Source organism: Poromitra crassiceps (assembly GCF_964638095.1).
Source record: "Poromitra crassiceps genome assembly, chromosome: 6".
Lineage (NCBI taxonomy): Eukaryota > Metazoa > Chordata > Actinopteri > Beryciformes > Melamphaidae > Poromitra > Poromitra crassiceps.
Window position 1 is genome coordinate 45,292,251 of NC_139627.1, and position 16,701 is coordinate 45,308,951.

The 16,701-nt window shown below is 44.1% G+C and overlaps 1 protein-coding gene across 1 annotated transcript in view; it reads right to left on the reverse strand.

The window, feature by feature from the left end:
* The window catches only part of wnt10a (wingless-type MMTV integration site family, member 10a), a gene marked incomplete at its 3' end in the record, with an annotated part of 48,524 nt that overhangs the window by 31,119 nt on the left and 704 nt on the right, over positions 1–16,701 (reverse strand). Inside the window, exons 2-3 of the mRNA XM_083638645.1 lie at positions 13,834–14,099; positions 2,194–2,567 (exon numbers count right to left, since the gene is read on the reverse strand). Coding sequence (XP_083494771.1) covers positions 2,194–2,567; positions 13,834–14,099 — 640 coding nt within the window. The remainder of the gene's footprint in view (positions 1–2,193; positions 2,568–13,833; positions 14,100–16,701) is intronic.

Here is a 16,701-nt window from a genome sequence, read left to right on the forward strand (position 1 = left end):
TTATCTTGAAATAGAATGAGTTACACGTCACTTAGATTTACTTTGAACTAAAAGGTTTCTCAGCAGTATAAATTCTCATTATGCATCTTCAGTTTTTCTTCAAACTCAAACAACAAGACTTTTCTTAGTCTATTTTTTATGCATCTTCAGTTTTTCCTGTCAAGTAAACAGTTTTGCCAGAAACTCAATTGAATGGTTTCTCTCCTGTATAACTTCTCATGTGTCTCTTCAGAGACTTGTTCAACTGAACTACTTTCCACACATTGAACTTCAACAAACAAAGACGTTTCTTTGTCTACTTTTGAAAAAAAAAAAAAAAAAAAAAAAAAAAAAAAATTTCTTTTTTTTTTCACGATATGAGATTTCATCTCAACGATACATATCGTGACGTTTTACTATCGCGAAATTTCGTGGGACGATATATTGTGACACCCCTAATGGCTACATACAGATACACACAACTGTGAACAGTAAGATTATTTTTGGCATTAATTACTGCATTAAACAACACAAGTGAATCCGCGAAACACAATGGAGCAACACCACCTGCGATATTGGGATTTCTGGTTTTACTTTGGTGTTACTATCAAATCATTATTTAACAAGAATGTGCCCAATATGAGCAGCAAATGAGGTAGCAAGCTGTTGAACATTTCATTCTGCAGATGAGAGTAGGCTAGCCTACGTACCGAAGGAGATAGGCAAGCTGGCCAGCTGTTGAGAAATGTGATGTTGTTATGATGACGTACGTCACGACGCGGTGCGCAGGTACTGTACACGTGTGGTGTGCACGCCGCATACTGTATGATGATGTCCACACAGTCCTGTTGTTATATTGCACATGCGCACGCACACACGCGCATACACACACACACACACACACACACACACACACACACATACACGCACGCACACACACACACACACACACACACACACACACACACACACACACACACACACATGCAGACACACACACATTATGCAGGATGCCAAAAAAAAAAAATCACAATCTAATGACAGGCCACTGTGGACCTAGCTAATGAAATGTGTGTTGTTGAGTGGGACGTTATCATTGGCCCACAGGCCCTCATCCCACCCACTATCCACCTGTTTTACTGGTAAATATATATTTCCTTCACAGATAGATATTGTAAGATGTCCAACACCCTATCCAGAATGATCCAAACATTTCCCTTTGGGAATGTCGCAACAGTGCAGAAGCAGTGCATCAAGCAAGTATAGCATCAAGCTATAGGGACAGTCTGTAGAGTGCATGCCTCTGCCACAACATGCTACTCTCACTGCCTCCTTTTGGCCACTGGCCGTGGAAAGTTCATCGCATTGTCCTTGGCTCATGACCAGCGTTTCTACAAAGTTCCGTGGTGTTACGCGAATCGTTTCAGAAGTTACGCACCTTTTTGCGATTGAACAAGCCCATTACAGCGCCCCCTTTTGGCCAGTGGGCCTAGAAAGTTATCACGTCTAAGTTGGCCCATGACCAACCTTTCTGCCAAGTTTTGTGCTAATCCGTTCATAACTTTTGGAGATATCCTGCAGACAAGCAGACAAACAGGGGTGAAAACATCACCTCCAGCGGCCCAGCCAACTCCGTGGCGGAGGTCATAAATTATATTAGAGAGAGTGGCATATTTACCAGGATAGCGTGACAGGGATACTCTTTTGTTCCCTTGACAGGTCTGTCATTTTACATTTGCACACACACACATACACACACGCACACACACACACACACACACACACCCTGATCACACCAAAAGATCTGTGGTTGTATAGTTTAATGTGAAAGGAAAGTGAAGTGAATCAAAACCGGCTCTTGTGAACATACTACGGTGGAAACCACCTCCAAGCTTACATATTAGCCAAATCTGATCGACCCTACTGTAGCGCTGGAAAAACACTGTAATGGAGGGTTTACACTACACTGCATATTTGCCTGGTATGGATGGGTAAAGGTCATCAAATCTTGTTTTCAAAATCAGAGACAATGGTGTGAAGCCCAACGTTGCAGAGAGTGGAACAAAATACTCACAACTTGCACAGAGAGACTTGGGACACACACACACACACACACACACACACACAAACAAACACACACACACACGCACACTTGAATGATAGATTTACGCTCGCGCTAAAGTCAGTGGGACCTCCCCTCCGTGCAGCACTCACCTGCCTCCCGACTCTGTTATTGTGCAGCCTCATGCGGGCGTGGATGTCCTTGTAGGTCTCGCGGGCGTCCAGGAAGTCGCGCGAGAACTTCTCCCCGAACTCCACGTCGGGGCTGCAGCCGCCCCACTCCCAGGAGTCCTGCGGGCCGGGCAGGTCGGCGGGGAAGTGCTCCATGACGCCGTGCACCATGCCCTTGCCCCGGTGGATGGCCTCCAGCTGCAGGCGGTGCAGCTTGACGCGGAAGGCCTCCTCGTCGCCGCGCCGCTTCTCGTCGCAGCCGCACGCCTTCAGCTTGCCCATGGAGCAGGCGTTGGCCACCGCGTGCACCACGCCCGCCGCCGCGATGGCGTACGCAAAGGCGCTCTCTCTGAAACCTGGCGGGGTGAGAGGGATGAAGGAAGGGGGGGGGAGGTGGGGTCATATAAGGAGAATGGTGGTGCGACATATGTGATAGGAACTGGTGTTTTGGCTAACAAGTATACAGGCCAAGGTCTTTTGTTCTTTACAGATTATGGAAGGGCAGATTATGTAAACTTTCAAATGAGGTGTCATTACATTGAAATCTGAACATAATTTGAACAAGGCGTGCTCATTTGAATGTCCGTACTCAAATCCCTCAAAGTTGGTCAAAACAAGATGGTTTGCCCTGAACACGCTTCATTTGCGCACAACTGATAGTGATCTAAAAACATCTAAACCTGCGAGGAGAAAAAGAGCGATTTCACGGTTGCGTACTTGTTACTCCTTTCATTAGACCATGTTACATAGAGCTACAGTATATGGGGATATATAGCTATCTATAGTATAGATCGTAATCAGGAGATCCAAGATTCATTGGATTGGAGAGAGGGATACAGTAGCATTTAAAAAAAAACATTTTTTTGATTGCAGTTTAAATGTATGCAATGCTCTCTAAATTGATACAATGCTTCAGTGTGTTGTCCAAAATGACATAAGTATTCAGGCAACACCTTCTGAAGGCTGACATGAGGATTGTATCAGTAGTCAGGAATGTGCCATTGTGACTGTTATAAACCAGAGTGCATGTAAAGTGTTACCAAATATTCAATGACCTGCAGGCACAACATACCACTGTGCATGTGTCATAGACCTGGGAGATGAAAGCAGAGGAGGAATAACAGGTAGACAGAGAAGAAGGGTTGCCTGGGTCCAGACTTCCAATCATCGGTTCAACAAACGATTAGTCAATCAGTGCCGAGAAGTGTTGGGCAAGTCGCTTTCAAAATGCAAAATACTACATTATTACTAGTTACTTTCATTTGTAAGTAATAAGTACTTTACAATATTACTGTCTGTGTGGAATATACGTTGGTCGGATACGTTGGTCTCTTGCGATTGGTTAGGAAAGGTTTAATTCCCCTGGGGGATTCCCCTCATAGGGGGGCTATCTCAGACTGGAAGATGGAAACGAAGCGTGACGAGTTGACAATTCAGTCTAATATCAGGCTAGGAGGAGTGAGGACGAGGAGGTGATGACGATAGATAAGACTTTACTCTGACCAATGTGTTGCTCAATTTCTTATTATTATTATTATTATTAGTAGTAGTAGTAGTAGTAGTAGTAGTAGTAGTAGTAGTAGTAGTAGTAGTAGTAGTAGTATTTATTTATTTATTTATTTATTTATTTATTTATTTATTTATTTATTTACTTATTTATTTATGTACTTGTTCAATTTGCAATAGCTGTGGTACAGCTTCTATTTTTAACCTATATTAACATCTGGAAGTAGCATACAAAACTATTTAGCGCTTCCTCATTAAAGTTTCCGCTTTTAAGTGTGTTGGATGTGAAGCTATTTTCCCCTCCCTAAACCTCGAGTCAAACAGGACAGTAAAAGCTAACAGTTAAGGCTGTTTTGCATGCTTTGGTTCATACATGATAAGTCATTTGTGATACAAGGGGCCCTACAAATTTTGATAAGGGTGCACATAAGAGCATGCGCACACACACGCACACACACACACACACACACACACACACACACACACACACACACGTGCCAAGTCTCATAAAAAAACATGAGAAACATCTGGGACAATAGCAATTAAGTGTTCCAAACACTTGCGTACTGTGTCTCTGAGGGCCCGGCTGAAAGTGAACAGACCCCCACCACTCCCATCAGAGGAGTCTGACACACTGCTAACAAAAACAACACAGGGCTGTGTCCTTCTGTCTGCCTACTGCTCATACAGACGACTGTCTGTCCCCACTGCTTACACTACAGACACTATACTGGCATGGCCTATCTATATGGAAGTGGAACGGTAGCCAAATAGTTCCTGCACTAGTCCTGCAGGACTTTGCGAGCGAGAGACCCTTTTCACGGGGGCCATTTCGTGTCGAAAAAGGCAGGGTAAACACAGGTGCAAGCAAAACACTAATGCGGGTTTCCAACTTCGAATCTACTTCCAATCATGGAAGTTGGAAACCCTCATTAGTGTTTTGCTTGCACCCAGGGGCGGACTGGGATCATAATTCAGGCCGGGCATTAGATACCAAGCAGGCCAGGCCGATACGGGCCGACGCCGGCGAAAGATTTGGGGCGTTTGAAGCTCAATTTGGGCCGTTTGAAGCCCAATTTGGGTCGTTTAAAGCCCGATTTGGGCCGTTTGAAGCCCAATTTCGGCCAAGTCCAATTTTACAATGAGATGCACCCACTTTAAACCTGAATAAAGTAATAAAACCACTAGTAAACCAGTAGGCGGCGTCTGGCCTGCTGTTCAGTGAGTGGCCTGGCCTGGCCTGCAAAAAAAAAAAAAATTGACAGGCCAGGCCAGGCCACCGGGCATTTGCCCGACGTGCCCGATTATGCAGTCCGCCACTGCTTGCACCTGTGTTTACCCTGCCTTTTCGACACAAAATGGCCCCCGTGAAAAGGGTCTATTCCACTTGGGTTTTGGAGCAGCAGGGTGCATTTCTGGTTCTGTATGCCTCTCTCTCTTTCTCTCTCTCTCTCACCTCCTTCCATTCATCTGCCCCCTTCCTCCGTCAATCTCTCCCTCCTTCCTTCCAGTTGCTAATCCCTTCTTTCAAGTCTCCAACCCCTCGCCTGAGTTCTTTCATCCAACCTGCAAGCCATTAGCTTGGCTGCTCCTGGGTGACTGGCAGGCTTGATGGTGACTGTCTGGCTGACTGACGAGCATCAGATGGCTGCAGTTTGATTTTCAATGGAATCCCATGCAGGGCCGAGCCCCCTCACCATCCTGTACTGTTGCAGGTGAGCAAGGTTTACACTAGGAGCAACGTATGTTGAACTTAGAGAGGCTCATTATGTGCAACACCTATGTGTGCCTCATTTGTCAGGAAGGTGGCTAAAAGTTAGCCTCAATTTTGCCGAGTGAAAACACATTTTCAAAGGGGTCCTCTTTCTGTGTCAGACTAGAAGATGTCTGTGTTACAACATGGACACATTTCTTTTTTTCTTTTTCTTTTCTCCTCGAGAAAACAACATACATTAAGAGGGCATGGGTTTGAGTCTAGAATAGGCTATTAAAGAAAATATTTGATTTGGAATTATTTTGTGTTCTGTGTTCTTCTTGGGCGGGTCTCAATCCAATGTGGGGACCCTAAATTGGTCCTCAGCCATCAAAACTTTAAGAACCCCTGATTCATAAGATTCATGCTGCCTCTCTCTCTCTCTCTCTCTCTCTCTCTCTCTGTCTCTCTCTCTTTCTCTCTCTCTCTCTCTCTCGCTCTCTAACATGTATATATTCGGGTTAGGGTTAGGGTTAACCCTAAAAGAAGGGAAAAAACACAATTGTAGAATATCCCTAAATATTGAAGGGTGAAGTGTGTTTCTTGGAGCTCAGTTTACTTCCTGTAAGCATCATACCCTCAGGTTCTCTAACAGCAGCCCTTCTGGCAATCGCTTACTAGCGTAGAAAATAGTGACGATTATAATGGAAACTTGTAAAGAAGACATGAAAAGAAACCACTTAAGAGCGTGCTTGCTTGCAGGGGAAATGGTTCAGTCGGCTTGTTGGAGTCAAATAAAATCCTGTTAAATGCTATTGCTCCTTTAAGCAATGTCTGACGTTATTTCTTTGTTTGTGCTTTGAAATAAACATATTATTTTGTTTTGTGAGTATGTTATGGTCTAAAGCGGTGGTTCTCAAAGTGGTGCCTGGGGACCCCCAGTCAGTCCCCGGCAGCACAAGTATTTTCACTAGAATTCCATCCATAACACAATGACAGAATGTATGACTATTTTGGTCATGGGTTTCATACAGTTTCTGTAATAAAAGCGTGGTCCGTGGTCTAATTCGTGTCAGTTTAGGGGGTCTTTGACATGAGAAAGTTTGAGAACTACTGGTCTAAATTACGTGGCCTTAGTATAGTTGATGTTGGAAAAATAAAAAAATATTTTATTTACATTATGCAACTGAATTGCATCTGTTGGTGACATTGGACAATATAGTCACTACTGTATAAAACTGAACATTATAGAACGGATAGTTCCGGTCCTTGATTTTTATGATTGGTTGAGCTGCGTTCGAAGCCGTTGTAAGATACTCTGCAAACACACACCTGTGACCGCATCACACAGTATTACTGTGCCATGTTAGCTACGTTAGCTAAGCCCCGCTGACTCTAACCACGTTCGTCAGCCTCGAAATGCCACTGAGTGACCAAAACATTAGCTAACTATTTCGAGTCATGCTCTTCCTATGGGGGCATTAGCTTTAAAATCTGTTATCTGGTTATTGATATCTCAGCAATAATGCGGCTTACGTTATCCTTGCAGCTAACATAGTATAGAGGGAACAGGCTACTGCTCAATTTTTCCATTGAACTGACTAGAGGGGGGCTTGAAGGACTACATTGCTTGGCGGAAGAACAGTTATTTGTTATCAATATCCCAGCGAGCATTTTTAGGTTGAAAAGTCGTTTAAAAAACGTTTAGGGTAAACGTTGAAAAAACGTGCAAGAAAGGTTCAAGAGTGAAAGTTTTTTCACCGACTATTTGCAGACGTTGATTAAACGTTCACATTTAGACCATATTTCACCAAGATCTTAAATTAAAAATTCAGCACCACTCACAGGATTCGGAACGGAATGAGGGACCCGGGCACATATATACTCTATCTCACACACAACTTGTAGACTACAGTATACGATTGTAGGCTCAACGATCGGGAGGACAGGTTATTTTATGTGATGTGTACAAGACTATAATATTATGTTATGTAACAGACTAAAATTATGTTGTGTGTGTGTGAATCTATAGTCTGTAGGCTGTAGGCTTCAGAGGTTAACTTCATTTAACACCAGAAACTCAGGGGGTACACACCTCGTATACAGTCTGTTACAATAACATAGCGTGCCCAGACCACCTCGTTCCGCACTTGGTGCAGACTTGCTTTGGTCTAGTCAGTCACAGCTAGCTAGCGACTAAGTAGGCTACTTGTGCATGCGGTTGCTGCAGGAACTAAATTCATTATTTTATAGTATTGCGCTAAACTATTAACCATATGTGTCCTGGAAGCTTTTTGCTGGCACCACATGTGACATAAAATGCGTTGAAATGTAGTTTTCGTGTAGACCAGATTTCAACTCTCAGTTACACAATAAATTGGACAAATGCCAATTCACACACTATCAATATTGTCTCTATTTCAAGCTACAACAAACGTTTTAACAGTATGATTAACCAAATTGTGTTTTTTGACACGTTGACGTTGTAACCGCATTTTAGCCGTTTGAAAAGAACGTTTGGTGCTCGTTGGGATGGCTTTTTTTTTGCTCAAACCTTACGGTAGGCTATATGTAGCAAGCGTTTTATAAAAGCAATAAGCCCCGTGAGGCTGTGACTGACAGTGATTTTACAGCAGCTAAGAGGTGTTTAAGGTTGCGGTGTGCCGTGAACAGCCCTTAGCTGTTGTAAAATCACAGTAATCCACGGCCTCTCGGGGCTTATTGCTTATGTATTCAAACACAAACGTGTCTCTCACACTGACTGTCAGACCATGCAGATTGGTTTGTGTCCTCCAATGTCTAAAAAGAGAACCTTTGATTTTTCCAAACAATTCTTCTTTGGGGGCAAACAAAAGGGCTTAATGTACGGGAAAACTCAATTGAGACTAAATGACATTTCAAAGACACTTCCTGTTGTCTGCCATAAAAATGATCTTGTTCTAAATGACCACTAATGTGTTCTGTTGCAAGCAGCTTTCACCAACAAGGCAGAAGAGCAAGACTTGTTGAACTCACTGTCTGCTTTCACTCATACGATCGTCCCATTTGAATTAAACCGGATGTTTTGAAGAGGGAAAGAACATGGCAGCTGCAGAAACGCTGCAGACATTAGCCGTGACATCAGATGGGATTAAACTCTAAAGTTGTTGTTTTAAGTGAAAAAAATCTGATGTGGCGTTTTCATCTCTAAACTCTTTTTTTGTGTGGAATGGCCCAATTTGAGTGTTGACATCTTTAAACTTGGACCTAGGAAAAAAGATGAATCTACAAACCAGATGCTTGGTGACTTTCAGTGTGCAGACATGCAGATATATCATAACAAGCCTCCATCACTCCCTACAGTCCCTCTATGCTGCACACCTTTCACTGCCGCTGCAAATTGCTCCTAATGCCCAAAGTGTATTACTACTGTATGTGCAAAATAAATGTCATTTTGTACCAGAAACAACCAAAAAACAAACTTGTCAAAGGTGTCATTGGTGGTGCAATGGACCAACACAAATCTATCTAATAAAGGCAGGAGCGTCCGTCCGTCCGTCCGTCCGTCCGTCCGTCCGTCCGTCCGTCCGTCCGTCCGTTGTCTGTCCGTCTGTCTGTATGTCTGTCTGTCTGTCTGTCTGTCTGTCTGTATGTCTGTCTGTCTGTCTGTCCGCGCTTGAGAACCGTTCAGATCGACTGTAAACTTGGGGAGTGCGCTGCTGGTAACCCAACAAAGTACAGTGCTGAATTTTGTGTAATTCTGCATAGCCCCACTGGCAACACAAAAAGCAGTTTATCCCGAGAACCGTCCGATCGACTTCAAACTTGGGGAGTGCGCTGCTGCGAACCCGACAGAGTGCAGTGACGAAGTTTGTGCGATCCAGCATACTGCCACCTACTGGCAACACAAAAAGCGGTTTATCCTGAGAACCTTTCGTCCGATCGACTTCAAACTTGGCGGGTGCGCTGCTGGGAATCCAAGAAAGTGCAGTGTCAAATTTTGCGAGCCAGTCAGAACATGGCTTTTGCGTTTCTCGAGAACCGTTCGTCCGATCAACTTTGAAATTGGCAGGTGCGCTGCTGGGGACTCAAGAAAGTACAGTGACGGATTTTGTGCAATTCAACCAATTGGTATAGGAGGGGGGTGAAGAGTGACAGAGCATGCATGATGTGTGGATGGGGGAAGTCGAGGGTGGGGAACAGGCACTGCACTATACATAAAGTCTGTGATGCCTGATGTCACAGGTCCCATTGTGATGTCATCGGCGCAGTGATGATGTCTTGTCATCATTATCCAGAAACGGCTTCCAGGGACCTAGCTGGGCACGGAGACCCAGAATATGCTCCGGGGGGCGGCCAGCGAATTGACGTTTTCAACACACTCACTCATTTACTCACTCACTCACTCACTCACTCACTCCAGTCACACTTGGTCTCCCCGCTCTCCCCTGGAAGAGAGAGGGATGGCACTTAGGCGTAGCCTCATACATGGAAAGGCTGTTTTAGCTCTTGCCCTGCTCTGTGCCAGGCTCCACGGCGCAGGCCAGCCGGAAGACTGGGAACAAATCAATCTAACAAATAATTCACCGGCCGCGGCACGCCCGGCTGAACTGATGGCAGAGGAAGTGGCAAAATGAATTAAAGATTCAAAGGAAACTGTCACTTTGGGTTACAGAAACCGACTAAACAGGTTTTATGCTTTTGCCGCCGAGAGTTGGGAAAGTGCTGAGAGCAAATTCACAAGCACTTGCACTGGAAAGGGGAGGAAAAGCATTAGGAGCAGCCTGGCAAGGGAGAACGAGAGACATAGTAAGAGAGAGGGGGAGAGAGAAACAGAAAGAGAGAGAGAGAGAGAGACTCTGCTAAGCCTGTCATATGTCCTGCCGGACTGCCTTTTTAACCTAGTTTTTAATCCAGACTAAACGGGAACGAACATGGGCCCATAAAAGTGATCAGAATGCATCAGCAGAGAGATGAGTGGTTGAGAGGATCCAACCCGAGTCGGCTGTAGTACAATTAGACACCCAAACAAACATGGACGTGGAGAGCACCTGTGATATCCAACTCAAAAGCTATTTATAGTGTGGAGAGCACCTGTGATATCCAACTCAAAAGCTATTTATAGTGTGGAGAGCACCTGTGATATCCAACTCAAAAGCTATTTATAGTGTGGAGAGCACCTGTGATATCCAACTCAAAAGCTATTTATAGTGTGGAGAGCACCTGTGATACCCAACTCAAAAGCTATTTATAGTGTGGAGAGCACCTGTGATATCCAACTCAAAAGCTATTTATAGTGTGGAGAGCACCTGTGATATCCAACTCAAAAGCTATTTATAGTGTGGAGAGCACCTGTGATATCCAACTCAAAAGCTATTTATAGTGTGTTGAGGTGGAAGACCTGAGACGTGTGCTGATTTCATATGACTCGATTGCCATCACAATTTAGCCAGTACAGGCATGTTCCAATAGTGGCCTGAAATATGCACTATTCCAATGTATCAATCATAAGTTCATCATATGCTCATCATGTGCTTTGCATATGGACAGACATAATAGACAAGATCCTATTGTACCCCCTTATCATGAGACTAGAGGGGGCAGCTGACCTTGAAGATATAACTGGACACCATTTCCTTCAGTATTGATGTACTTCTTTCCATGCAGCTGCTTCACAGGCCTTTCCAAATGGAGAGAACATTGTTTGGATGGCTGTTATAAAGTAAACAGACAGATTAAGCCTTGTGTGAGACGATCATCATGTGTTTTCTATAGAGATCTTCACTGAAATCTTGCGTTAATCTCTATGACTATACTTAATCCATGTCTGTGAATCTGTCCTATTGTATAGCAAAATACTGCCTATTTGCAGTAGCTGCACGCAATAACGGTGGCAGCACATTAACTTGTATCCATTTTTTTTAATCTTCTCTCGAGCAGAACGCATCAACATGTAACAGATGAATCATCCAATTTAAAGAGGTTGTTTATTGCAGTGGTTTGGAGTTTCTGCACCCGGGGCAAAACAGGGAAGCCAGACAACCAGCAGCAACTGCCTCAACTAATAATGACAAACAGCCATTCAATGAGTCAGTGAGAAGTGAAAGCTGGACCAGAGGTGTGTATAGGCACAAATATAGCTGATCCACACATTATGAGAAATAAAGTATTTAGTAAAGGTGACACAACTATGAATTAAAAAATGTCAATTTGAATGCCGTCAGTCTGGATAGAAAATGTTTATGGCAACATCCCCGACATCTTACTGTATCTAATTAGTGAGTTATCTTCACTGAGGGGAATTCCATCCTCAATTCCTCCACTGTCTAAAAAGTTCAGCCCATTTTGAACACAGAAAGCAGGTCAAAAGCAATCTTCATTCATTCATTCAGGAAATTAAAAACGCCTACTTTGTACAGTTGTGTGTCATGAAGATATTGAAAACCAGAACGCTAACAGGTCAAATCAGCACTAGTCTCGCTGGCCAGCCTCCTCTCCCTTCCGTGAGAGTCATCTGGCTGCATGGAAACAGGCTACTGGGATAAGCCCTCCCCTGCTCTACAGCTGCTCTCCCATTGGAGCGACTGTTTCAGTCGCGGCCGGATGTCCGCTCCCGGCTTATTACAAGCTCTGTCATTGGCTCCGACCACGTCAATCAGAGCGGCTTCCGCTCCCTCCTCCCTGTGTGTCGCTGTAAACAGTGCCCTGCCGCCTCAGTGAAAACAACAACGCTAACTAGCTAGCAAGCTAACGGCAGAAACCTACAACCTCGTTGGTACACGCTGAAGTTGAATTGTTGGAAACTATTTTCCAATATTCCAATTTTCCAATAAGCGCTGCCCATTGCAATCCCACAATGGAGACCTGCGCCACCAGACTCTTCTCACGGTAAGGAGGGGAGGCTGGCCAGTGACACTAAATCAGCACTGACATTGACCATCACCACATGGATTTCTATAGCAAAGCAAGAGTAGCGCAGGAAGGAGTCCCTAACAGATGTTAGCACTTCCAGTTCCCTTGTCTCCAAAATCAATGTGATTTTTGTATGGGAATTCAGGTTAAATGCATGAAATAAGGTCTGTGGTTAACAAAGGTTTACACCAAGTTGGCAACTTTGTGTTCAGCAAGATAATCTTCACAAAATGACCACTTTTTCCGATTTTTAAAGCGTAAATGCGATTTTAAAAACAATTGCAATTTTCAGAAAACGCTTAAAAGTTTTCATAAAAGTGGTCCTCATTTCGGAAGATTATCTTGAACAAAGTTTGCCGTTTCATAAACTTGTGTTAACCACAGACCGTATTTCAGGCATTTAATCAAAATGCCCATACAAAAATCCCATTGCCTTCCCAACAAGGGAACCAGGAAGTAATTTCAACTCTTTCACTCCATTTCTTATTTTGTAATGTTTTATTCTTCAAAAGGTGGGTTATCATTCATTCATTAATTGCATCATATGCTACAGTATAGTTTTCTCTTGCGGTCTTCTAAGCAAAAATGTTGACTTCATGACAATCAAGAGCATTCTTTGAAAGGTTGCAACAAAATTGCCATGCTGATGGCTGTGGATAATTACATTTTGAGGAGCGTCCACTTACTAATTTGGCTGAACTGAAAGTGAGCTGATCCCAACACTCAAAGTAACAACTATATTGTACAGTGTGCATCCATGCAGGTGCTCAGGCTGCAAGCAACAGATGTCTCTCACAGTAAATAACCTGAGATGAGTCCATCTGAAGGCTCCACGCCGCTACAGATCCTCTTTCATCCATTGTGGCTGATTGCGAAGCTCCAAGCAGCACAAAGCTTCAGAGGAAACTGATCTGCACTAGGTTTGCTAATCTCAAGGTGACTAACTGCTTTTGAAGTTAGCTGCTCTTTTGTATCGGCTATTGAGGATCTACTAACTGTATGGTGGGTTGGAAAATAATGTATTGTCCATAGTGGTCTATACTGTCTGTCACTGGAGGAGATAACCTAACAGTTTGGAGAACTATACAATGTTAAGTCATATTTCGGAAATGCTATCCATGAGGAAACTGACCTCTTTTGATAATCTTTCAAACATGTGGAGAATTATATTATAGCAAGGTATCTTATCAAAGTAGTCGATGAAACCGTATACTCTGAAAACCAAACTGTTTAGAGTATTGAATTGCATGGCTAAACTGCGCTTCATTGTACAAAGGGTAATCTGTAGTGATGTCTCACTAGGCTACTGTACTTTTTAGTAGAGCCGATATTGTGTAGAATTAGCATAGCCATGCTATGTATTTGCTGTTGTGTAGAGAGGCCATGAAGCTAATGTATTTTGAAGACCAACGTACTTTTTGCATGCAGCGCGATAAACCCAATTGCAAAATGACCACAAAAAGGGCAGCGAATGGCAGGTATACATTCAAGTGAAAGGATATAGGCTGTCCATACTATAATTGTATACTGACCTCTTTTAAAGACCACACTGTCATAGGGTATTTTGTTTCTGGTCTCCAGGCTGGAGCAGTTCCAGCGGTGCCCTCTGAACTGGTGCTGGCACTCGTGGATGGCAATCTGGATTCCCTGGATGGCGGAGGCTGTCACATCTGGGTTCCTCATGCACACCTCCAGCTGGCGCCGCGTCAGGCCCGGCAGCGTCAGGCACACCGTGTTGGCATTCAGGATCGGGTCGATGTTGGGGATCCTTAGTCCCAAGATCTCGTTTGAGTCTACCCTGCATAGAGGACACAAGTCAGGTTACTGAGAGGAAAACAGATCCACAGAATAGAGAGGTATCACTCCTGCTCACTGCTTATGAAGCATCTGTCTCTGTTCTAGAGAGCTGCGGGGGTGGGCTTAATTTAGGAAGAGTTCCCCCAAAATCTGGAGTAGAAGGGTTTTCTTATGGTCTTCTGTGTCTTGAGTATAACAGGGGGGCACCAAGCAGAGGTCCCGACTTGAAGGTCCCTGCTGTAGTTGACTCCTGTAAAACCTCAATGACACACATAGTGTGGGTTAAGTGTTGTAAAACCATGTCCACATGGTGGCAGATTGTGTCTACAAAGGGAAAATCCACCCTGAAACCAAAAGTTTAAGATCGGTTAGATTTACGACCATGCAAAGTCTTCGCAAAGCTACAAAGTAGGACACTCACATAGGCTACATGTAACTGTGATATCCTCAGGCAGCAAAACCCATATTAAAAGATGAACTCCTTCTCTGGGAAGGACGGGCTCATTTTAGGTTTTTGAGTTGATGATCAATGAATGAAATGCTGGTTTAGATGTACAAGCTAAAACAATCCACACTGGTACAAAGTTGCCTCAGTATGAGATGTTATTCACGTTCAGTATTTAGACCAACAGAGGTTTTTAGTCTGGATGACGGCAAAAAAGGTTGAGTTTTTCATTCAACTCTGCAAAAATAATAGGAATAAGATGGAACAGTTGATTTGAGGGAATGGCACAGATCATTCAATATATCCTTTAGTGTAGATATGGTGGGATATGTCTACCAATTGAGTCAAATTCCAGGAAATTACCCATCACTAGCATGTAAATTCTGTTTTGGTTGGACTTTTTGCTCTAAGGCAGGGATACTCAACTTGCTTTGCCTGGGGTCCATTTTTGCAAAGGCCAGGGGCCAGTTAATAATCAAACAATAATATAAATTTTTCTGTAGCGGATTGTAGGTTTTTGGGGTGTCAGCCGGAGTTTAGTCTCACAATTTTGTGCACACAGGATAGTTAGGTTAAGTTAAGTTAGTTAAGTACATAAGTTAAGTTAAGTTAAGTTAAGTTAAGTTAAGTTAAGTTAAGTTAAGTTAAGTTAAGTTGAGTTAAGTTAGTTATCCTTTATTTATCCCCATGGGGAAATTCATCCTCTGCAGTTGACCCATCCTCTACTAGGCACCTTCCTAGAACTAGGAGCAGTGGGCAGCCGCAGTGGGCAGCCGCAGTGCAGCGCCCAGGGACCAACTCCAGTTCTTTTTGCCATTGCCTTGGTCAGGGGCACTGACAGGAGTATCAACACTAACATACAGTACATGTCTTTGAGGGTGGGAGGAAACCGGAGCACCTGGAGGAACCCCACACGAACATGGGGGAGAACATGCAAACTCCACACAGAAAGGACCCGGGACAGACCGGGGTTCGAACCCGGGACCTTCTTGCTGTGAGGCAACAGTGCTAACCACTGAGCATCGGTGCCATCCATATACTGTAAGTGCCCGGGCAGCGAGCAAGCTTGGTCAAAGCTTATTTAACACAAGTTTTCATTGTGAATTAGAAAATGGTCGGGGCGGCCGGGGGCCACTTTGCACCCTATTGCGGGCCGCATCTGGCCACCGGGCCACAAGTTGAGTATCACTGCTCTAAGGTGTGTCCCCATGCTATACTGTAGCAGCTGAGTGCTGCTGTTACAGATCAATCATGTGAAGAACAGTGATTGAGGTGACAGCGGTCACAGTTCTTCTGTACTTCACAGAGAAACCGTAAGCAGGAAAACACAGGCCTGCTCTGATGACGGCCTGCCAGCTGCAAGGTGCCCCCGCTTTTCCTTTTCATTATGATTAGGACTAAAACACAGGTTGCCTGCTGGGACGGTCTCTATCACTGAGATGCACAAATGTGTGTGCGCGCACACGCATGCACGCACGCACACACACACACGCGCGCACACGCACGCACACGCACACGCACACGCACACACACACACACAGACAGAGGCATGTATGCACACATTCCCAAACTCACACAAACACCCAAAGGCACACAGGAGCGAACATGCTCACACACACACGCAGAAGCACACAGGTACACTGATAAATATATATATTTATTTATATATGATACACTACACTACACAGTTACAGTACATACGAATGGGCACGCATGCACATACACACACACACACACACACACGCCGCGTGCGCACACACACACACACACACACACACACACACACACACACACACACACACACAGACACACAATCCAACTGCAGCAACTTTGTCCAAGCTCACTATACTTCTATATTGCCTATGTAGCTGCTAACTCTGATGTGGATGTGTCTGCTTCTATAGCAAAGAAATAGGCTAAGTGCTATTTCGGAAGAGGGGGTCACTTAAAATGTTCCGAGCACATGGTCCTTTTATCTCACAAGTGGCTGATCAAAATACTATGACATAGATCTTATTGGTTTGCATGGTTGTGTCTCACTTTCTGGATGGCATTACATTTTGACTGTGTTGTTTTGTCATTCCGGCTATATGGCTTCTGTTCCTACCTGTTGTGTGTGTGTCAGAGTGTCTCTGCTTTGAGGGAAGACCTGTTTCAA